The 23,128-nt window shown below is 46.3% G+C and overlaps 3 protein-coding genes across 3 annotated transcripts; 1 reads left to right on the forward strand and 2 right to left on the reverse strand.

Annotated features, from left to right (window-relative positions):
• Window positions 1-876: 876 nt before the first annotated feature.
• On the reverse strand, window positions 877-8,606 carry PRPF4 (pre-mRNA splicing tri-snRNP complex factor PRPF4; the record flags this gene model as incomplete). The annotated part of the gene is made up of 14 exons (XM_082008853.1): window positions 877-1,172; window positions 1,354-1,472; window positions 1,561-1,668; window positions 1,826-1,948; window positions 2,241-2,330; window positions 3,509-3,632; window positions 4,273-4,331; window positions 4,646-4,740; window positions 5,665-5,758; window positions 6,024-6,103; window positions 6,927-7,014; window positions 7,241-7,427; window positions 7,637-7,814; window positions 8,535-8,606. The coding sequence occupies 14 exons, from the start codon at window positions 8,604-8,606 to the stop codon at window positions 979-981; spliced, it is 1,611 nt and encodes a 536-aa protein (XP_081864979.1). The 3' UTR covers window positions 877-978.
• Window positions 8,607-8,890: 284 nt separating this feature from the next.
• CDC26 (cell division cycle 26) lies at window positions 8,891-9,439 on the forward strand (the record flags this gene model as incomplete). Its single annotated transcript, XM_082008866.1, has 2 exons — window positions 8,891-8,971; window positions 9,059-9,439. The coding sequence occupies 2 exons, from the start codon at window positions 8,891-8,893 to the stop codon at window positions 9,233-9,235; spliced, it is 258 nt and encodes an 85-aa protein (XP_081864992.1). The 3' UTR covers window positions 9,236-9,439.
• A 5,699-nt stretch (window positions 9,440-15,138) lies between these two features.
• Window positions 15,139-19,148, reverse strand: SLC31A1 (solute carrier family 31 member 1; the record flags this gene model as incomplete). Its single annotated transcript, XM_082009054.1, has 4 exons — window positions 19,002-19,148; window positions 16,579-16,651; window positions 16,011-16,179; window positions 15,139-15,340 (listed from the first exon to the last, which is right to left on the reverse strand). Exons 1-4 carry the CDS (start codon window positions 19,113-19,115, stop codon window positions 15,139-15,141), a joined length of 558 nt encoding a protein of 185 aa, XP_081865180.1. The 5' UTR covers window positions 19,116-19,148.
• Between the last annotated feature and the right edge of the window lie 3,980 nt (window positions 19,149-23,128).

A 23,128-nucleotide genomic window follows, 5' to 3' on the forward strand; every position in this document is an offset into this window, starting at 1 on the left:
GATGAATCTCTCTTCTCTTTTGTCCTGAAGTTTTTTTACAATAGCAGGCAGAAATCAAACTGTGTGTTGTGAAGTATCTATTATTCCTCCTTTCCTTAGTCAGACCCAGAAGCTAGGGTGCACATTCAAAATATGTTTTTGATTTTCCAGAACACAACATTTTCAAAACCTCAATTTAAAGAATAAACAACAAACAAGAAAGCTCCCTACAGTGTACAGTGTCTTAGAACAAGACAATCCTACACTGAAATAGCCACCTTTGTATCATCCCAGGTGAGACACAGCAGAAACTTAACCAGGAGATGCTTACATGGATTTGAAACACCCAGTTCATGAGACAGCACAAGGAACTAGGACACGAGATGGTACATGGAAAAGAAAAATTTCCCCAGGTTTTACCATCTACTGTAAGTGAATACAAAGCAGGTAGACACCTCCACAGTCAGAAACTACCTTTGCAGAGGCAGGGGAAACAGGGTACCATCTTCCGCTAACTCCGACAGCTATTTTTTCTTTCTTTAAATGCAAGTCAAGTTTGAAGCCAGACTCCTACCAAAGGCTCCTGAAAAATGGAAGGCAAGAACTGTATTAACAGAGGTTGTACAACACACCGTACTTGAGGCATTGTGTGGCTACCTCCAAATGTTTAAAACAGGCTGCAGAAAACCCGTGAGCCTAACTTGGAAGGGAGGGCAGAAGCAGATGGATCATCTCCAAATTACAGCAGAAAGCAATATCTGCAGTATAAAAACAAAGTCCTAAAAAGTGGAAAAACACCACCCGAGATGTGACTCCAATCAAGCCCTGGCAAGCACAGGTGCTTCAAAACCACCTCAACCCAAGACCAGCCAGTGACTACAGCTGCCGTAATGCATGTTGCAATAGCCGACTCCTTTTTTTTCTTTAATATAAAAAAAGCAAGTCTTAGATCAAAAGCCATTAACGTCTCCATTCCAGTTCATCATCAGCACCTCTGAGCTACTCTGCTGTCCACAACTTGAAGGTTCTGTCATAAGAGCAGGTCGCTATCAGCTGGCCGTCGAGGGAGATATCCAGTCCCATCACCTTTCCCTCATGACCAGCCAGCGTTTTCAAAGGGGACCAGCCGGGGTGAGTCCAGATCTTTGCGGTGTTATCGTAAGCGCCTGTGAGCAGGAAGTTACCGTGATTGGCTGCAGTAGAGGATGAGAAAAAGGGAGAAGTGAGATTTACAAATAAAAACATGTCCAGACTTCTACAGCTAACCAGTACAGGCCTTCTTGACCTGAAGATGTGTTTTTGAGTTGCCCCATCCCCTTGCCACCTCAGCTCAGGAGTGGCAGTGATAAGGAACATCAGACAGGAGGTTCTTACGTTCAAATTTCACGCCGGTCACCAGGTTCTGATGGGCAGGAATGGTGTAGATGCACTTCCTCTGGCGGAGGTCCCACACTTTGCAAGTATTATCACCACTGCCAGTTGCAACGTGGTATCTGCCAAAGGGTGGAGGAAGGACACATGGTTGGAAGCTGTGGTTTGTACTCAGACCTCCCACGTAAACCATGCAAGCTCCTTTCTTACCCATTTGGGGAGAAGTTAACCCCGTAAATCTCCTTCAGGTGGCCTTCTAGAAACATGATACAGCGTCCTGTGCGCAAGTCCCACACCCGGCCAAAAGCATCCAGTCCACTAGGAAGAGAGAACCCAAGCATTACCCCTCAGAGACTTCAGCAACTGCCAGAGAACGCTCAGCCTCAGCCACAGAAATCACTGGGGCACTTGGCATCAGTCAGCAACAAAACCTTGATAATAATTCACGTCCAGTCCTGATGCAAAGCAAACTCACCCAGTCCCAGCGAGAGACCCATCCGTGTGAAAGGCAATGTCATAGACCCCTTTGCTGTGCCCCTCCTGATGGAGAATCTCCTCCTGAGCTTCCAAGTCCCACAAGCGCCACGAGTGATCGTAGCTGTAAAAACAAAGCATTTTGTCCAACTAAGTGTATCTCCAAGGAGAATAACAGGATATTTCACTAACTCTGTGGGCATTTTATTTCCAGCTGGAGACCAACAGCATCTCACATGAGGGGCAGAGAAAGGAACCCCAATGACTTGCTGTTAATTACATTGCAACAGCCATTGTCAACAATGACCAACCCTTGCCCATGCTGGGCTCCTCTGTGGACAAGCAATGGTACCCACTGGGCTACCAGCTGGACAGCTAATGGTAATGTCTTAAGGCAAATAAGCACATATCCATACCAGGTAGTACCCAGGAACCTCCCAGATGGGTGCCACATCACACGTGCCACTCTCATGCTGTGTCCTTCAATATCTGCCACTGGTTCATCACTGAAAAACAGAAACGAAAATCCTTGGGCAGTGGTCAGAGCTGGCTGGCTCTAGCCAGGCCTTTGCAAACATTATGATCACAGCAAGAGATCTGCTAACTAAATACAAGCCAGACAGGAACATCAGAGTTTTAACTGACGACTCTGAATTCTGCCTTTTGTTCACACAGCTAAGGTTCTAAATGAAACCCCTTTATCCACACTCATGTTGGTTATAAAGTTCTCCTGGGATAATTATTATTATTATTATTCCTGAAAATTAACAAGGCCCTTGTCATAAGCACTTTGGAAGTGCAGAAACAAAACGCAGACTACCCGAACTGTGAGTTTTTCTGTGACTACACAGAACACATCCCAAACTACAGCAAATCCTGCTATTCTGAAGAATTGCAGGGAGGCAGGATACAGTGAATATTTATCCTCCCAGAATTACATGCAGCAGGTCAGTAGCCTTCAGAGCAAGACCTGAACAGCATTTAGTTTCTTTCCAACAGGCCAACTAAAGAGACATGGTTACATGAGTCTAATAAACCGCCTGCCCCTTGGCACAGGTCCGCTTCTGCGATTAGAAACAGTGGCTTTCAGCTACTGATAAGCAACTGAGGATCACAGAGCTGCCTGCCTCTTCCTGAGGCACACTGCAGGGCTCCAGTTTTCAAACACAGCTGATGCTGGGGCTCTTCTTCACAGGCTTGAGATAGATGCTGTGCCTCTTCCAAAAATACATTATGCAATGATAGAGCCACTTGGTTTCATCAGGATGAAGCTTTTGTGTGTGGTCATGTATTTGGTTAGTCCCCCTCTGAATACTGGTGCTTTCCAATAACTCAAAAGTTCATTTCTCAATATCCAAGAGGGGAAATTTTCTCCTAAATGAAAAGTTACAATGAAACCAATCTCGAAATCTTCCAGCCATCACCCAAAGCAGTTTACCAATGCCCAGCAGCAATTTTGACTTGATTCTTTTTAGACGATTTCCCCTCACCTTGATTCCCCTAATCAGGGTGATCTCTTTTCCTGCTGAAGAAGGTGGCACCTACTGAGGCCAGGAATTGCACTGGTATAACTATAAGAAAAGGTTATATTTGCAGGAGGGTGGTAAATGTCCAATGTTTAGTAACACAAAATAAACCCCAAAACAACAATGCTGCAGCTGTGCATGTCTGGTATCATTCTGACCTTTCAAGGCTCCAGAGTTTGACAGAACCATCAGCTGCACACGAGGCCAGGTTAACGTCCTTCTTGTCTAGGGAGACAGTGGCTTTGGGATGAAAGACTATTGCTCCTACATTGGTGTTATGTCCTTAAGAGAAAGGAAAAATCAAAATTCATTATCTGCCACGGAATCTTGGCCAATTCTTAAGAAAAGCAGCATTTCTTTGTTACTAATTAGTCAGGTACCAGTGAACGCTTCCACTGTGTCCTCCCATGTTGAGTGAAGTTGCACTGCAACTACCAAACACATCTGTCCTGCAAACAGCTAAACTGCACTTCAGCAGCACCCACTTAAGAGTATCAAATGCCAAGTTTGTAACCCTCAAAATGCAGTGAAAATTCCCCATATGAATCAAGAGATCTGCCCTCACGTTTGTATTTAGTCCAAGTTGTAACCACTGTTCAAAAGAACCTCACTGCTGCTACGTGGTCTGGCCAAAAATGCTGGTATTTGGCTCAAAATAATTCAAACCAGGTTTTGAAACAAAACACCATTCAGAAACAGAAACCACAAACTCGGGTCTTAACCCTTAGAAAAAGGCCAGAATTTCCTTTTGATTAACTGACATGTGCCCATGCTCCGCAGGCCTAAGTGATGTTCCCCATTAGAATAAAATCTGCCCAAAGAACACTACATTTTGAGTCACAAAGTAATTCAGATATGGGAACTGAATCCAGAGAGGAACAAAAGAACTAAGCAAAGAGTCTCAGTGAAAGTTGTTCTCTACCTCGTAAGGTGTGAACAAGGTTGCAGTCAGGCACAGACCAGAGCTTGCACAATCCGCTCCTGTTGAAGACAAGAAATAGATGTCAGAGCAGACAAGACGTCAAAGAACAGATCAAACAGAGCTGCAAAACCACACTGGGGCTTTCTGCAGTGGCTAAAAATACTCGTACACTTTGTGCAACCAGCCATAGGGACTAATGGACTCAGACTGAAATCTCTGCTAAGCTCTAAAACGAAGTGAAAAGAGAGTTCAGAGTAGGATGAAAAAGCATTTCTGAACTCTCACAATTCACGGGGCTCCAATAACATTCCTCTCCTTCACTCCTGCTGTGCTCTCCCAGCCCCTAAAGCAAGCGCTGTAAAAGAAAACTTACCAACAGGCAGTAGCGAGGAGTTTGGAATTGGGGCTGAAGTGGCAGTAGGACAGTGGGCGGTCATCTCCAATCTGACTGCAGAAGTTATTCAAGGACTGTAACCAAATACAATGAAAACAATGAGTAAAGTACAAACAACCTAAAGAAAGCCCCAGCCAAAGACTGAGGCGAAGGTGGCAGATGTATGCAGAGGAGGCAGAGGCCTTTGGAAAGTCACTTTCAAAAGGAGGAGCTGCCTTGGAGCCACTCCAGCTCCAAGCAGGAGGGCTACCAAGCCAGCCTGACCGATGACCAATGTAAGCTAGCATGGCCCTGGGGCACAGCTTAGCTCTAAATGTGCCACCCACAGTACTCGCCACCAATAAACCCGCAGGCCTGCTTTACAACTATGGTTTTGACAGGGAACTTACTGTAGTTTTGGCCTCTTTCTACAACTGCATCCAATGAATGCAACCAGACAGACTAGGGCAGGAAGCATGGTGCGCTTAGGGGACAAGCAAATCCTCTGAGTGTAAACAGGATTAGAGTGGCAGCACACTGTGTGCTTGAGCCTCTCTGTCGGGGTTAAGCTGGGAATCTGACTTAACATGCTCAAAAAGGGTATCTCAGTCATCTACAACGTGTTTTGCATTACTATTTCTCTTGATTTTATGTACTAGTGACCATTGTACGGGAAGAGGAAAGTGAGCATTCCCTTCCTAGCCAGCTAAACCTGTGACAAAACCAGGAATAGATTCCTTTAGCTTCACAGGCAAGTGGCAAGGCAATGCAGGCATGTCTCTTCACCCCTCTGCCATGCAAGGGGACAGCTAAAGTACAACTGTCTGAAAAGAAAGAGTTAGAACATGCTTTACACATACCACAGGGAAAGAGAGAAAAAGCAGAGCTTTTCAACAGATGACAGTGCAGAAAAGCACATGCATCTGGACAGCACCTCCGGGCAGCTGATCTGTTTCTGACCTCCTTGGAGGATCAGCAAAAAGTTGTAAAAACAGCAGCTGAACAGGTGCCAAACCTACTCGCAGGGATTTGTGTAGCTCCTGTCTCTGCGACGTCCTGGTTGCCTCTGGAATCTCTTTGAGCAGGCGGGCTTCTTCTAGCCGCTTCACTGCCCTGTGAAGAGCAAAGGTGGAGTAACAAAGCCCCTACATTTCCCTACCCTGCTGCTGGAAACGGGCCTTTCCCCCTTCTTCCCTGAAACTGGGATAACGCTACTCAGTCACTGAGAACTCAAGCTCTAAGCTCACTGGACTCACCAACCAGTGTATGTTCCCCATTCCTTTTATCTCAAAATTCCTGCACTACCCGCAGTGGGATTAGTGTCTAGATTTAACAAAAGATTGCATCTGTCTCCTTCATTTGTGTCATTTCATCTCACCTGGGAAGTGAGTAATTCGCAAGCCACAGTCTCGCTGTTTTCAGACTGCGTGGTCCTTCGTGGTACCATGTTTGTTGATACTGTACGAAAAAGAACAAAACTGAGGAAAAAGGTAATGTGATGCTGCTCTTCCATTCAGTTACCTTAGATGACCTTCTCATAGTACACAAGTGCCACCACAGCATTTGCTCTTAAATCTTGCTGTGTTAAGGCCTCATTTTAAGGGCATTTTGTGTAACAATAAGCCCTAGAAAAAGGGATTGAGAGAGACAAGTCAAACTCTCTGCCCTACAGATCAGATCCTGACATGCTGCTGTTTCACTCAAGAATATTGCCACTGAATGCTAACTCATTTTCACTCAAATCATGTACCGTTGATGATTATATGTACAGCTGATGATTATACTCCTACACATCATCCAGTAAAATTGAAGCCCAGAGCTGCAGAAATTGTCCTTATTTCTTACAGCAACCCCCAAAAATACTAAAGAAAAAAATGGACTCAGAGAAAGGAGAAGCCGAAAGAAAGAAGAATCAAAGACAGAAACAGATGCAGTAGCTAGAACATAGGTTTTTCTTCCTGAGTATGAAGACAAACACAATAAAGGACCTGCTATACTAAGTAACAGTCCAAATGTCTGATCTCCTCTTTTATATGCTGGATGCAGCATGGAATTTGGCCTGCAAGTACAAGCCAGACTTAAGACTCCCGATTTAGGTAAAACATTGCCACAGTTTCGCTAAAATGGGCAACACAGAAGAAGCGTGAAGGGATGACATAAGAATCCACAGACTGAACAAAACCAAGAGCCCTGGACATGGTAGAGACCATCAAAGTAAGGCATCTCAAAGGGTATCATACCTGTCTCCCTCAGCACTGAGAGAACAAGAGAGATCATTTACCTCTTCTTTGGATTTTTTAGACCTGTCGTCATCTTTCCTGGTCTTTTTTAACGCATCTGTGCCAACCACGGAAAGGATATTTCTTAATCTGGAAAGAAACACAAAGTCATATTCACTCAGTGAATTCTCAGCTAACCTGATAAATAATCACTGTCTGCCATTCTTTCTTCCTCAACATTCTTGCTGCACTGTAATGAAGCATTACTGACCAGTGGCACTCACTGCACCCCAACTACAAGGAAAATGTCAGAAATTTGATAAACTGGGTAAAGCTGAGTGTTCCCTGGTTGCAAAACTCAGGGCAGACACAGCACCTCTCCCTCCTTTCTGCAGGACCTTCTCCAAAGAGCGTGATGGGCTCCCCAAGTGCTCGCAAACAGGCTTTCACTTCGGAGTCATCAGTGGACACGTTGATCTGCCGGGCTCTCTTCCTGCGCTCAAACTCAGCCAGCACTTCCGCCTGCCGCTCGCTCATGTGGTCTTCAAGATCAAAGACCTCACCTGGACATGAAAAGAAACCATGAGATTGAAAACAACAGTTGGACAAGAGATCCCTCTCAAAGAGGAAGATCCAAACAAAGAGACAACAGTCCAGGCAAAGGTCTCATGTTTTTTCTTTTTAAATTACACTCAAAGCTGATCAGAGACTTTTAAAAGTGTCACATTTCAAAGTGAGAGGGGAAAAAAAAAAGGTGGTTAAAGATTCTCACCACTGCTTATGTTGATGTTGCCAGCCTCGATCGCAGCTTTCATCCCTTCTTTTCCCAGCATCCCCGATTCTCCTTTTGCCAGACGCTCCCTTTCCTTCTCTTCCAAACTGCCATAAAATATGGGGGCTCTCTTGGGTGGAGGAGCATCGCTCTCTTCTGCGGGCTTGCTCTTCGTGGCCTGGAAGGTAAAGGCAGAATTTTAAGTGTGTTTTGGCTAAAAAGGAGGCAACAAACTGCTTGACTGTGCAAGAAAGTACTGCACTGCTAGAGAAAGTTGGTATGTGCATCATGAAGAGACCCTGAAATTGTATGTGAGGTGTCAATCTTAGACAATAAGTTTATGACCCAAATGCAAATATCAAAAGAAAAATGCCACTTTAAACAATTTCCTTAAATTAGACTACATGGTTTTATCTTTCTTTATTATCTGCTTCGACTTAAGTTTTAAGGCTCTGTTTTTTTTGCTTTAAAAAAAAAAAAAACAAACAGCTTTACAACATGAAGCTTTTCCTAATCTTGCTGAACAAGCCCCAGAAAAGGCAGGAGCGATGCCGATCGCCAGCTCTGGGTGCCCTCACTAGCAAGCAGAAGGAGATGAAAGGTGAACAGCTCCCTCCTCCCAGGAGACAAGCGTTAGAACAACCTTTTCAAGACTAAAATCAAAGGATTCTGTAAAAACGCGTGAAAACACGTAAGCGCCGCGACTGCGGCCAACTGAAGGGCTCGGGTGTTACCGACGACACGGGGGGGACCTCCCCGCACCGGGGCTTCTCCGCCACGGCAAACCCCACACGCCCCAAAGCAAACGCGAGCCCCCCGGTCGGCCTGTGGCCTCTCCCCGCTCCTCCGGGCTCGCGGGTCGGTACCACGCTCGTACCCGCCCTCCCCAGACGCCCACCTCCGCAGGCGCGGGGGCCCGCACGGGGAGCCGGGCGCCCCCGCGCGCCGCCGGAGCTCGCACGGAGGCCATGGCGGCCGCGCACCAAGAGCTGAGCCGAGTCGCAACACGCCGCGCGTAAGTCCTGGCGCCTCACAACCACTTCCGGGAGACGTGGGGCACGCCGGGAGGCGCGGCTTCCTGTCGGGGCGGAGAGCGCGGGGCACGCCGGGAGGCGCGGTGTCCGCTAGCAGCAGAACGCGCAGAGCACGTCGGGAGGTGTGGCCCGGGGAGCGGTGCACGCCGGGAGGCGCGGTCTGGGGGTGCTCGGCTCTGACGCGGCGGCGGCGGCGGCGGCGAAGGCGGAGCGGGTCGCGATGCTGCGGCGGAAGCCGACGCGGCTGGAGCTGAAGCTGGACGATATCGAGGAGTTCGAGAGCATCCGGAAGGACTTGGAGGTGCGAGCGGGGCCGGCTGCGGCCGCCCCCGGGGGCCCCGTCTGCCCCCGCCCGAGAGCGCCCTGACGCGGCCCCTTTGCCCCGTAGAGCCGCAAGAAGCAGCGGGAGGACGCGGAGGTGGCGGCGGCCGGCGAGGAGGCGGCGGCCATAGCGCTGGGCGCCGACCACAAGAGCCGGGAGCAGATCATCAATGACCGCATCGGCTACAAGCCGCAGCCCAAGGCCGGCGGCCGCGCCGCCCACTTCGGCACCTTCGAGTTCTAGCGGCGGGGGCGGCCCGACCCGGGACAGGGCGGCTGGGGAGCCGCCGGCCCCCCGCGCCAGCCGGGAGGGGCCCCGGGGCTGGCGGGACGGACTGCTCCCCGCCCCGGTTTTGCTGTTGTTTTGGGGTTTTTGTTTGTTTCTTGGTTTTTTTTAAGCTTGTCTGGTTAACACGCCTGTGAATGCCTCTTGGCCAAGTGTTTTGTTTTAAATAAATAGTCTTTTAAAAAAAAAATACGACGAACTGCTTTAAATGGCTGTGGAGACCATGCAGACAGGGATGGAAACAAGAAGAAACCACAGGCTTCACCTGCGTGTGCCCCGATACAGTGAGGAGGTAAAACACTGCCTCTGTGGAAGGATCTTTTCATTTAGTAATCTTAAAAATGGAGCCAGTGGAACGTGTTCATTTAAACCTTTAGCCCTGCAAGCTGGTGGCCCTGCTAAAGAGAAGGTGCTGGGGAGCATCTGACAAATCTGTGTGAATAAAGGCAGCGAGTGTCACAACTCTGGGTGCAACAGGCCATACTTCCTATAGACGCTGCTCTGTCCTTTCCTGAGAAGGCCAGGAAAGAAGTCCCCCACATTTACGAAAATCAGCCAGCCCCAAACATGGCACAGAGATGGCTGTCACAGCTGGGATGTCGATTGGGCCTTTATCAGGGAACAGCTGCACACCCAGATGCAGCAGAACACCCTGGGCATATGCATGTGGACCAATACCCTGTATTTTCTGATTGAGCTGTTTTTCCTTTGCGCTTATCTGTTTCTCTTCTACGCAGCCCTGGGGAGCGCATCACCCCAGCAGCACTGGTTTGTCACCTTGAGATGGTGTTTCAGGTAGTTGCCAGAGATGTTTGTTGCTTGGATCAAAGGTCACCAACTATTTCCTTATAGATGGTGTCATGTAAAAAGCAGAAGGATGGATTGATTTCTGACAGACTAACCAGCATGTACCTGGATTTACAACAGCAATTCGTACCACCGTCAGCTGGCTGGGCACATAATGGAGGGTGAGATAATGCAGAGCCCCAAAAAGGAGTGGTCTGGCATGCAGTGAGGTGGCCTGAAGGAAGCAAGTTATAAAAACTGGAGCAGCTTGTTGGCGTTTAAGAAACTGCTCCCTCCAGCCCAGGGAAGGAGGCAGAGTAGGATGCCAGCAGCCCTGGGGCCCACACCAGGACACCCACAGGGAATTCGGAGATGGGACTGGAGGCACTCTCTGCTCCTGGCTGGGACTGTTTTCTGCCATCTTCCAGCACAGCCATCAGTTACATTTTTTCAGTGTCTCAGGCAATGCTCCCAACCAGACTTGTTAAATTCATGCTCCATGTGCTGTAGGTCCATCCAATTTCAAGTCAGGCGGGGGAAACATACAGAACTTAAAATTTTTCAAACTGGAAAGAGCCCCAGTCTGGCCTAGAGCAGAGCGGCTTTTCTAGTCTAACAGCATGTAAAATTATCAGGGATTGCTCTGCTATTCAGGCATTCCCAGCACACCCCAGGTCTGACAGGGAAACATCTTGCGACGTTCCAGACATCCTTTGGCTGTGCAGGGGAAGAAAAACCAACCCAGCCCCTCATTTCTCTTGTACGGATGAATACACTCTAGAGTGAAAATCTGTGAGGGAGACCGGTATTCCTCGCTGTACACAGACACCTTCCATGCACCGAGGGGGCTCATTATTACAGCTCCCTAAAACTCCTGTCCTTTGAGTCCTCTTTCTCCAGGGGAAAGTACATCTGGGAGGCACAGATTCCTCTTTCCGTCTCTGCTTTCCCCACCCTCTGCAAAGTATAACGACGGAAACAAACGGCAACTCATGCATCAGTGACTTCCCCCATTCCTGTTCCAGCAGCTTCAGGGCTTATTGCCCATGGCTAGGGCCAGCCCAGAGGATGCTGCTCCTCACTCCCGTTCCCCAACCACCTGAAGATGGATACTCAGCCCCTGCTGCCCACTCGCACCATCACGGAAGTGCTGTGCCAGAGAAAAGAGGCCGGGGAAGGCCAGGCTGGAGCTGCCTGGCTGTGGGGCCTCTTGCTAATAGAAGTGGGCACTTCCTCTTGGAGCCACTTTCTGAATGCTGCAGCAAGAGCCGCCAGCCTCCACTTCAGCTGCAGTTGAGGATTGTTTCCAAAATGCATATCCACCACAGTAAAATGCAATCTGTTTTATTGGTTAATTATTTACAGGAGATTCTTGATATTCACAGTAATATTAGACAAGATACCTCCACAAAGAGCAAGAGTTAAAACAAAAATGACAGTCCACTGTAAACAAAACTAGAAATCCTGGATTTGGTGGGACTGGCTCCAGACAAACTGAAAAGGCACTCGAAGAAAAACAACAAAAGCCAGCTGATGAACGCAGCCCAGATACTTTGTGCACTTCTTCCAAAATGATAATCAGAGGCACGGCGTGTGGAGACCAAACATCACGGTACAAAGACAGACGCAGGACATCACATTCCAAGCATGCGACATGTTGACATACGAATTTAATTTACTCGAGTCTCTTAATCGTTAGAGTCGTCATCTCCCTCCAAGCACTACTTAGTGCGAGTTTAGTGTTATCAGGACAACTAAATACAGCCAGCAGAAAGGCTGGGACTGCACCAAAAGCAGTCAATAGAAGTCATCAGCAGGGAGGCCAGGTTTTGCTCAGACCCTGGCAAGCGAACAGCAACCTGGGCCAAGAACACGGCAGCCGGTGGCATCTGGTGGACCAGGGGGAGGCTGGGGCACAGGGAGGTAGGTGGCTTCTCTGGATTGTCAACACTGAACCAAAAGAAAACATGGACAAAGCTGGCAGAGAGACACAGACTGGAAATGTCCTTTTCTCAGTTGTGCCTCGCTGTATCAGCAAGCTCAGAAGCAGAGAGGACAGAGCCCTCCATCTTCTCTCCTTAACCACCTCCAGACCTCCCCTTGTGCACCTCTCCCCAAAGCCCAGCCTGGGCTCCCATTTCTGACTCGGGTGCTGCCCAATGCTCAAACCATCATTCTTACAGGCTGCTGGAAGGTAGCTGGGGCGCTTGCTACACACTTGGGTGACTTCTGCCCAGGTTCCTGCTCCCCAGGCAACCACTGCTAGGTCAGCATCACTTTCCTCTCTCCCTCTGGAGAAAGCTGTGTGCCCTCTCCTGTGTGAGCATGGGCAGGAGATGACCCTTTGCAGACAGAGGTACTCATCCTCAGGAGGGGAAACAACTTCAAGGGCACATGTGCTACATGTCGAATGAGAAAAGCTAACAAGAGAACCGAATTTATATTTTAAAAGCCACAGCTATTGCCGAATCTCCAAGTCATCCACCTCTGATCACTTAAATCAGAGAATTCAAGTCTGGTCACTTGAATACAAGGAAAGGTGGCTAAAAGGTGACAGCAAGAAGATCAGGCCAAGCAGAGGTTCTATTTTGGAGAAAGACACAGCAAGAGGTATTTGAAGTAACTAGTGTCATCATGCAAAGCCACTCGTGACTATACCCCATAACCAGACACCTCTGCAACGGCAACGACTCCATCTCGTTCAAGAGAGACCGATCAGAGCAGTGTTGGCAATGTCGGCCCTGAACTCCTTCAGGGATCAAGCCCCTGCAGTGTAAAGCTCTCAAAACATAAACAACCATCTCCAGCACTTAACTGCTTCAATTTTCTCTGACAAGCACTACGGTTTCCTCACAGCTCTCACACAGGGATCAGAAGGGTCTGCTTTCCGCTCTCTGAGAGAGGCACGGTTGCTTAGAGGGCACAGAAGATTTTTACCTTTGTGACAGATTCAGAAAGGGCATCAGTATGTCCTTCCACAGTCTGTTACAGACATAATTCCCTTCAAAGACTAGACTGGCGAAGAGCTTTTCCTATCTCTCATCAGGAGGTGGGTAGAATTTTTCCATGAAAATAGCTTTGCTTCTTTCACCCAGATGCAAATTTGCTACAGAAAGAAGCGCTTTAAAAACCTAAGCCTTTTAAATCCTCTCTTTTCATTCTGTATTTGCACTGCCCAAAGAAAACAAGATGTCCAAATAAATACCTGGCATCAATGCAGGACAGTTGACTTCAGTTGTGCAATTCAAGATCCTGGTAGTGGCAGTAACAGATGTCCTGCTGCCTTTCAAAGAGGGTGGTAGGGTGACGATGGGCTCTTTGACGATGTAGTAGCATCAGCACAGTGAGGAACCCACATACACAGGGATGGGCCTCACCCTGTAAGGCTTATGGGCTAAAGAAATATAAATTCCTTTTCACAAAGATCAGCTTTCCTTACGCAGCTACTGCTAACAGCAACTAGTAGCATTTTCGGAGAAAAAAAATGCTATTGCATGTGCCCAGATACTTTACTCTCAAAAGGATTCCCTGTTCGCACAGAACATTCCAGACATCAGTCCCAGTCTGAAAGTGGTGCCTGTTTTTCAGTGCCCTTCTGAAAATCCCACCATCTTCCATTTCAGCCAGTTACTGGCAGAAAGTGGGCATCCTGGGCAGAATGAAGACTCTAACTTTGCACCATACTCTGCACAACAGTCCCTACAATAAGAAGCAGTTTAATAACAAAGTGCTAAACCAGAACTGCTCCCTGGAGAACCCAAAGCATGTTCTGGGCATCACGCATGCAGGAAGCTGGTTTTGCCTGTGTCACAGCCTGCCTTGCCTGTGAAATGTGTAGAGCTCACAGCACTGAACAGGAAGTTCTTTACTGTGCTACAACAGCTGTCCACCACTGGCAGGGATAACTCTTGCACCTCCAAGCTAACGTGGTCACAGAATTATTATTAAGACAAAGAGGAGTCATCTGGGTCAGGAGTACTTTTTAATCAGCCCAGGCTGCTCCAAATTTCACCCGAGAAGAGACTGAAGGCTGCTGTAGTCCTATCTTTTCTTTCTTCTCTTCCTCAAATCTCTCCTTTACAGGAACACGGTTGTTTTACTTCCTTCATCTCAATCAAGGAACACCCTCTTCAGACATTTTAACCTTTAGCGTCATGAAATCATTATTTAGCTCTTGCCTCATTTACAAAACTAGTTTTAATAAACCAAAAGTCTAGTTCTAGTTCCATCCAGGTGCAATTCAACATGAAGTAAATGCGGGTTCAATGGCTTATTTTAAAATCTTTCTGCCCTGTAAATAAGCAATTGTTGTCCTGCATCTACTCTATATAGTTCCATGATTTGGAAGTGAAAGCAGCCAAACCCAAATGTTATCACTTGAAGCTGAGTAAAGCTGCTGGATACATCAAAAGATTAACAACACTCATCATACCCTGATGGGCTTGGAGGACAGACTCATCTAAGACCCTCCTGAAGCACAGGAGTCGCATACTTAGGTCAAAGCACTCCCTTGCCAGGACACACCTAAGCGTGTCTGGGGTGCAGCACCTCAGAGGCTGAGTCCTTCTGCAACAGAAGGTGTCATTGGCCCCAAAAGCCACAATACCAGCGAGATCTCCCCTGGCATTATGTATGTATTGAAAAAAAGGTAAAATTAGAATAGCCATTTGCACACGTAGGCTCCATTGGCAACTTTGATCTCTACCTAGTGTTCATAAAACCTTCAGAGATGAGCATTTACAATTTAAAAATAAAACTTTTTTTTTTTAAAGAATAGTTTCTACATTTCTGTCAGCCAACTAATTTCAATCACGGCATAATCTAAGAATAAAGCAAATCCTAGCCAAGAATGGCTACCACGGGATCCTCAAGAGTCAACTCTGCTGCCAGCCTGCAGCAAGGGGAGCGGCATACCCCAGCTCCTCACGTCTCTGCACCCCAGCTAGGAACTTGTGGTGAATTCCAGTTATTTTCTTTATATTGTTTCTCTTTCAGTTTAGGAATGATCCAGTCCTCGTGATGGCTGCACTTCAAGAGAGCAGTGGGGTGGAGAGGCTTCTGGGCAGCATCCGGGGTTAGTGGCAGTGCTCCGTGATGTCCACAACAACGGCTTTTTTCCAGCTGAAGAAGAAGTAGCCCATCCCTGCTCCTGCCGCCACAGCTATGCAGAGGTATCCGTTGTATGTCATGAAGATCAGCATGAGGAAGTAACTGACCACGACTTGAATGATGTGCAGTACAGTCTGCAGGAGGTGAGGGAAGCTCAGCATCTGCTGTCTGAGAACACAAACCCCACAAAACAGTCAGCATCCATAAGACACAGGCAGGAAAATGCATATCCCCAAAGAGAAAACCTAGCTTTTAGGCTGACAGGATGCCAAGGTGGGCATGAAATGGCAGAGAAGATAACAAAGCAGGCTGGACATAAACTTCTGCATGCATCTGTCATTTGTAACTGTGTTTTTCCCCTCCAGAGCTGACTGTTAACAAAGAAAGCATGGTACTTGCTGGGAGGACAAAACTTGCAGCTGAGAAAGAGACTTCTACAAGCTTATTTTAGCCCCACATTCAATAAGCAGAATGGCTTCTTTTCTGAGTAGAGGCTTTGACTACCTGTCAACAGAAGGATCCTAAGTATTTTCTGTGAGGGTCACTGGCTATAACATCCAAATTTTGTTCCTGGAAACTGCACAAATGTGTTCATTACTGCTCTGGGGAAAAAAAACAAGCTTATCTGACTCCTTGCTGCTCTCCTCTTTTTGTCCCCCATCCTAAAGGGTGGCCAAATGACTCAAGCACAGTGTCCTCCAGTGTCAAGGAGTGTCCCAGCCTAGAGTCAATATACTTTACAGAGAGCAATACTGGCTGCATAAAGTTTTTTCTGTCCCAGTTTTCACCTTTGTCCGCTGCTGCAGAAATTTGTCTTAGAATGAGGCGAAATTCTTACCCAACAGTTTTGTGCGTCTCCATCAAGATAGTGCCATTGGGACCTGGCACTGGCATGGAGTTGTAGCGAATACTGACTTGGGATTTACGGAGCAGACACTCTCGGGCAATCTTAAGGCCTTCATAAAACATGGCCAGGAAGAAAACAGCCACAAAAGCACCAGCCATTTCTGATAAAAGAGGAAACATTATTGTATCTGTGCAACAAAAGACGTTTGCTTCAAAACGTGTCAGAAGAGTCAGTGTGTGACTCAACAACCACATCACATGCGCAGGCTATGGCCGGGCACTGTGTGCACACATGTACAGACAGTAAATGTGAATTTCATCCATATACTAATTGGAATTTCACCCATGAAGTGATATCAGCAATCACTTTTGCTAATAAGATCAGTCAAATTCTCAGCTATACAAACATCTCCCTTTTTCTTTTACCCCACAGATGCTATTTAAAACAGACTCAACACAATATGACTGCATAATTTTTGGCATAAATAGCAAGGTTAATTCCTGGAACATTCATCAATTGCAAACTTTTTGTTTGGACTGGACAAGACAGTTTTACTAACCTCCAGGAGTATTGATTATAAGTCCAGAAAACAGCAATGGCACATTCTCATAGCTGAAGTGGAAAGTCATTGCCTGCCCAAAACATAAAGAACATCAAGATGAGCCTGTATAGCTCATCCTGAGATGGAGCTCACAACAAGATTTAGCAAAGGTTTTTTGTACTATGACAAGAACTTAGATCAGCTGGTTGCCAGATAGGCTCGAAGAAACTCTTCAGTAAATCTAGTGCAACAGGCACAAGTGAGACATGGCCAAAGATGCTTCAGGTTCCAATTCTAGTGGGCAGCTCTTTTAGGCAAGTGCCCCTGGGCAGAAGGCACTGTCCTTCACAGTGCCTGCCACACGAAAGTGCCTCCTCCTTGCTCTTGGACTCCTTTTCTCAGTATCAGAAGTAGTTAGAGATTAGGGATGTCTCTGTGGAGCTCATCCTTGCCTCCCCATGACTACTCATGGGCTGTGGTACGCAGCACTTTCTTCTCCCACCTTGACCACGTATAAGCTCATTCAGATAAGGGCTTGTACAGCTGAATCCTCTGGTCCCATCCTGCACCATGCCAGCAGACTAGTGTCTCCCTACAGAACCTCCTAATATCCTATGGGAAATAGAGGCCTAACCACAGGTACAAGAAGGAGTATTAGATATAAAGCAGGACCACAACTTCCCCTGGGTGAAAATAAGGGCTCCTGAACCTGCATGATGAATGCTGTAGGAAGGGGAGACATCAATGATCCCCCAGCCAGCTGGAGTTCATATACTATTCCTATCCAGATAAATACAATGCTGTTTAGCACGTCTTGACTGCAGCTGCATACAGTGTTTTCACATGGAAAGTACTCAATAAGCTAGAAGAACTTCTCTTTGAACTCCCCTCATTGCTTAATTAAGGTTATTTGCTGAAGATCAGAATTACAATTAATTTCAGCATCCATTAAGAATCAGGAGACATTCATTACCCCTAGAGCACAAATTACTATAAAACATCTTTTAGAAATTACTTCCATTTCTTTTATGAATTTAACATTTTTACATTTAAAACACAAACCGCACAAACCAAAGAGCATTACTGCCTAGTTCCATAAACCACAGCTGAAACAGAGACTGTTACTTGGTGCAAGTGAAGAATGGGAATATCCACACATTAAAATGTGTTCGGTCTATTATCTAAGATGCTATACCTATTTACTTCCTTTCCTGACAGTTTTATGTGCAATGTTAATTCTAAGTCTTGTGCAATTAATCACAGTTCTCAGTTGCAGGGTAAGGCAGGGTCCTGTAACTACCCACTGAAGATAAAAGCACTTGACACTTGTAAAAAACAGCATTTACATGGAAAGTAACAGCTCACAGAATGCCAAGACTTAGCTGTTAGATTATATGAAGCGCTTCACAAGGACATCAGTGACAGTGCTGGACTGCAAGTTCCACCACCACTACTGGGCTTTGTACTGGGCCATGTTCACAAAGGGGAAGGCTGTTCTAGTCCTCTCTTCTCCTGCTATGATACTCCTTGCAATGTAAGCAGAAGCAGTGATTCTTGATTCCTTCTTCGGGGCACATAGCTGGCAGGCAAACTTTAGCTGAAGGCTTGCAAAATACACTCCTGAGTATATTCTCATTTGAAATGGAAATGCATGCTCTCTCCCGTCCTTTCAAACTCTAACCGTAGAGAGTCAGGTTTTAATAATCTGAAACTCACTCTAAAGGTATTTGGAAAAGGGAGAAAAAGCTGAAAAAGTCCCTAGAACTGGCTACACACAAACACAGATCCTACAGTCATCTCCACAGAAACTCTGGCCAGGATCCCTACAAAGCTTCAGCGATGCCAGCATGCACAAGTCTGAACTTGTTTAAATCAAGGTTAGCTAGAGCAGCAGGATGCAGGACCAACAGCCTTAACGCCAACATGGCAAAGAGTCCTGGTAGCACCTTTCTCCCCAAACCAAGCGCATATTTAAGGTTCAGGAGGAAAAGGGCACTGACGTTGGTCACCTGCAGGTCAGCACAATCCATCATACTAGTGTGCAATCCTCTCAGTGCCGGTTAAGGCTTTTGCTAACAGTAACAGCCTGGAGAACTCCATCCTTCTCTGTTTCTTGCAGGAAAATGCTTACTTTGCATTTCTGCCTTTACGTGGCTAAGCAAGCAGACACCAGGCTGGCTGCTAGAAAGGTTTTTGCAAGAAAAGATCATTTTGCCAAAAGATCTCCAGCTCTGAAATAAATTTCATGTTGCATATCACCTCGTGCCACTCCTTCATTCCAGAAGAGCCACCATGGGGTCTGTGTTTTAACTGGATTAATTCATGCCTGTCAAAGCTAAGTTTAATTTCCAACTCTTAAGAGCATAGTCTTTAAAATGAAAAGTTGCTCTGAATCACAGACAAGGAACAGCTCTCTGGTTAATTATGATTTTTCCACTTACCATCATCATCATGTCAGATCCATGACCATGTCCTGAGGCTGCCGTTGAGTGGTGATGTTCAGGAGGATGCATGGTTGGCAACATGGAGCTGTTCATGTGGTGATCATGAGACATCTTTATGACAGAGATATTCAAAAAGGCACGTAGAAAAGTGAGACCCTGAAAAACAAACTAACAAAAAAAGAAGCGCTTTTCTAAACAGAATATGGTTTCTCTACCGCTACTGCAAGAGAAAATAACTTTGGGCCACTGAGAACTACTGCCTCCGGATAAACTTCTGGAGCATCCTCATGGTCCTGCACTCTGGCTACAGAGAACACACAATGCAGGCAGGACAGTTTAAAGGAGGTGTGTCCCTCTGAGCTTTACATCATCATATTGCTGCACCATCCTAAACATTCTTGCCAGAAAGGCAGCCTAATCTGATTGACATAGCACATGGGGACAAGTGCTCAGCATAAAGGAACATTTCTTATCTGCAAAAGGAAAAAACCCAAGTCTCTTCTCAATCGCAGCCATGCAAGAGGCAAAAATATCTCAAGCCCCTTTTTAAATTGCATATACTAAAGGATCAGATTACAGTATTTCTCTTAATTGACAGTTATGCATTTTATTGGGAATATGTTTAACAAAGAAATTATGTTAGGTGGTACAAGACCTATTACCAGGCAAAGGTCTGCAATAGCCACAGGCAATCCAATTTCATTTCCATGAGCTTTACATTGTCACATCTTCCCCTCTAATCACATTACACACAGTGAGAGAAACACTCAAAAAGGCTGCCAGTCGAAATCCCTAATCTGGTTACTGCAAATCAGGTACGTCTGGACACGCTACATTAAAAATAAAAATACACCTCATGGTTAGATGTGGACACGGCTTCTGCACTCTGCACCCCAGCACAACTTGGGACACAACCTGGGACAATTTCTGGTGCAAAATTAAAGGCCACCAGGTGGAAACAGCCACAGGAGAGATAACAACCTGGGAATACCAGACAGTCCTGAAACGACAGCATCTGTCAGCGTGACAGAGGCAGGCAAAGACAACCCTAGCATAGTCCAGGTGAGATACCACTAAAGTAAGTACCAACACTGCTGTACTAGACCCTACCTGGGATACTGTGTAGCCTCCCAGTCTAGTCCAGCGCTCAAGTAAAACCAAGTGAAATAAAAAACAAAGTACAGACACTTTATCCAATTAAAATTTAAAAAAGAGATGAGAGGAGACATACTTCCTTCCAGATAAATCATCAGTAGTGTTTACAGCTTGGACAAAAGAGGTTTTTAAGCTAAAAGACAATTTGGTGTTTGAAGAGATAGGTATGAATATACTTAGATTGGAGAGGGGAAATGAAACTCTAGAAGAGCTTTCCAAACTGAAAGCAGCACTAGCAAACAAAACCCCAGATGGCAACCCTCTGATGGTAGAGCTGGTTCAGCTTGTGACAGTGACCTTATGACACGGCTGTGCAGGCATCGCCGGTGCCCAGAACGCGACGGTCCGTGTGGCCTCGCAGCGCATCAGCGACAAGGTGTGAACTCAAAAGGCTTCGGAGTTAAGTTAAGAAGAGCAATGAGAGAAGTTAAAGATTTGGGGACGATAAGAAGGAAACTAAGTCAGCAGTGCTGTGGAAGAACTCGAGAATTAACACTCCTTGCAAACACTGAAATCAATTAATGCAAGCAAGCACCTGTACACACCCAAGTCAGCTGGTATAAGCTATACCAGCAATACACAGCAAAGGTATTTTCTGCATTTCTGTGCAGATGAAGTTTGTAGCCGATCTCTTACTGTGAAGTTGTCTAATGCAGTAACTCCCCAGAAAGTTAACTTGTAGTATAAACTAATGGCACTGGCTAAAACAGAATGTATTCCCTGTCCATATTTCTGCTAATATTTTTTAGCTCGCCCTGCCCCTGATTTGTATTTAAATATTAAGACCAGAAAAACAGCTCAGAAAAATGTTCAGGGGGAAGAAAAAAGAGTGAGACTAATGCAAGCAGCAGCTCACCTGACACAGAAAAGCATTACCAAAGGATACCTGCAGAACACACGGTGTGATTCTCATGTAGCATAGCTTTTAAGATTATACTGTTTCAGAGGTTAAATGTTCAAGTGCTAGAATTGAAGTCCCAAAACAAAAACACTTGGGAAAGGAATCCTCTGCTAAGACACACAAACTTCAAATTGTCTTTTGCAGCGGGCAAGGAAGAAGAACAGCCAAAGCGCTTTACACCATGGGATCAAGAGGAAAGAAGTAACCTAAGAACCTCCCCTCTACCCCAGCCAACATCTTGCCTCCTCCCTCTTCTTCTTTCTGTTGACTGATACATTGCTTTTGCTTTGGATGCCACATTCTGGCTAGTGACTACTGTCCAATTTGATTATTTATTCAATATAAAAATAATATCCTATTATTTTAGGATTTCATGCTCCTGCCAAACTCTGCAGGTTCCAAGATGCTCCACAGGATCCCTGTCTGTTTACCAGATTAAAAACTCCCTTTGTGGCTGCATTGTGTCCAGTTTCTCATTAATTCACCACCACTGGTCTTCAGAAAGGGAGAAACAGGGGATGTGTTCTCTAGATATTTACAGTGTATTTATCAAACAACAAGATCAAGTATTCACAAGTGGCTGCATGTGGATGAGCATGCTTGATGCTCACCTGGGTGGTTCCTTCTCACCCTGCCATACCAGTGCTCCAACGCCAAATCCAACCCCCTGCTGCAGTCACCCAACACTGAAAGACATTTTAGGAGACCCTGAAAAGGGTGGGATATTAAGTAGCATAAGAGGACATAACCTAGACTGAGCCACATCAGCTGTCTTTTGTGTAACTAAAGGTAACCAACACATGGATAAATTTCTGTTTAAAAATAAATCACTTCCAGTGGAACATCCCAGTACAATCAGTCTCTGAGTTACAACTTAGGAGGTCTCTACCTGTGACTTGGAATAAAAAACAGTATCTAGGGCGGCAGCAGCAACATGGTTAATGGCTGTGTAATATTTCAAGCTGCCAATCTCTGCTTTGCTTGTGCAAGACTCTTAAGAGACAAGCTGACTGACCATGGAGCTGTGTGTATCAAAAAAGAAGGGCGCTGTTTTTAACAAGCCTGACTCCATACCTGGAGGAAAAAATCCACACACATAAGTTTCTACTATTGCAAATTCTTTAAATAGGTTTAGCTTTGTACAAACCCAGCACTTCAGCAGCCAGTATTTTTGCCGGAATGGGTGATTTGATCTCAACTCCTGCCTGCTCCACATGTTTACACAGAGAGAAAGAGGCACCGGAGTGGATTCCTGAGCACGCCCTGGAGAGGGGAACTGGGACCGTGGCTGCAGCAGGCTCAGGTTATTTTGAAGCATTTGCATGCCTGAAGGGCACAGACCTCATGGTGCACCTGCCTTGACGCCGTGCTGTTACCAGGAATGCACACACACAAGAATTTGTTTGTACTCTGCAGTAGCCTACCGCATAAGAAAACAAACAGGGTGGGACAGGAGAGAGGAATGAGGAAATTCTCTCCAGGGCTTGTTTCTTTTCTTCTCGGTGGTGCTGTCACCCCAGGTCAGAGAAGCCACAGCCTCCATTTCACGACCCCTCAAACTCTTAAGGAAAACAGCAAGACTCAGAGCTACACACAGGACTTCTCTTACTTTAAGCCATCATCTTGGAGCAGGACCAACCTCAGCACGTAGGTGGGCTCTGTTCAGACAGAGGTTTCTACCCCTCAACTGCAATGCCACCTCAGCAGCTCAGCAAACCAAGCTCGTCCAGGGAGATGTGCAGCCAGGACCAGGATCTGACAACAACAAACTGTTAGCTCAAGTTCAGCATTAGGACTTACTTTCATCCTCCACCAGCATTTAACCAGTGCTGCCTCATCTCACACATACAAGGAAGCCACAGTCACAACTCCAGAGCACAGAGAAGGGGAGGAAAAACAGGTATCTTACGCCAGTGCACAACAGAAACAACGGGCAAACAAGCAGGTCTCAGCCCTAACACAACTGCCATTATACGTAACCTCAACAACAGTTTCCCAATCTATTGCTTCTGCCCTGGAAACAGTTAATCCAGAATCCTACCACTCCACAGTAAATCACCGAGTTTTT

The sequence above is a fragment of the Phaethon aethereus genome, assembly GCF_964289735.1.
Source record: "Phaethon aethereus genome assembly, chromosome: 20".
NCBI classification, from domain to species: domain Eukaryota; kingdom Metazoa; phylum Chordata; class Aves; order Phaethontiformes; family Phaethontidae; genus Phaethon; species Phaethon aethereus.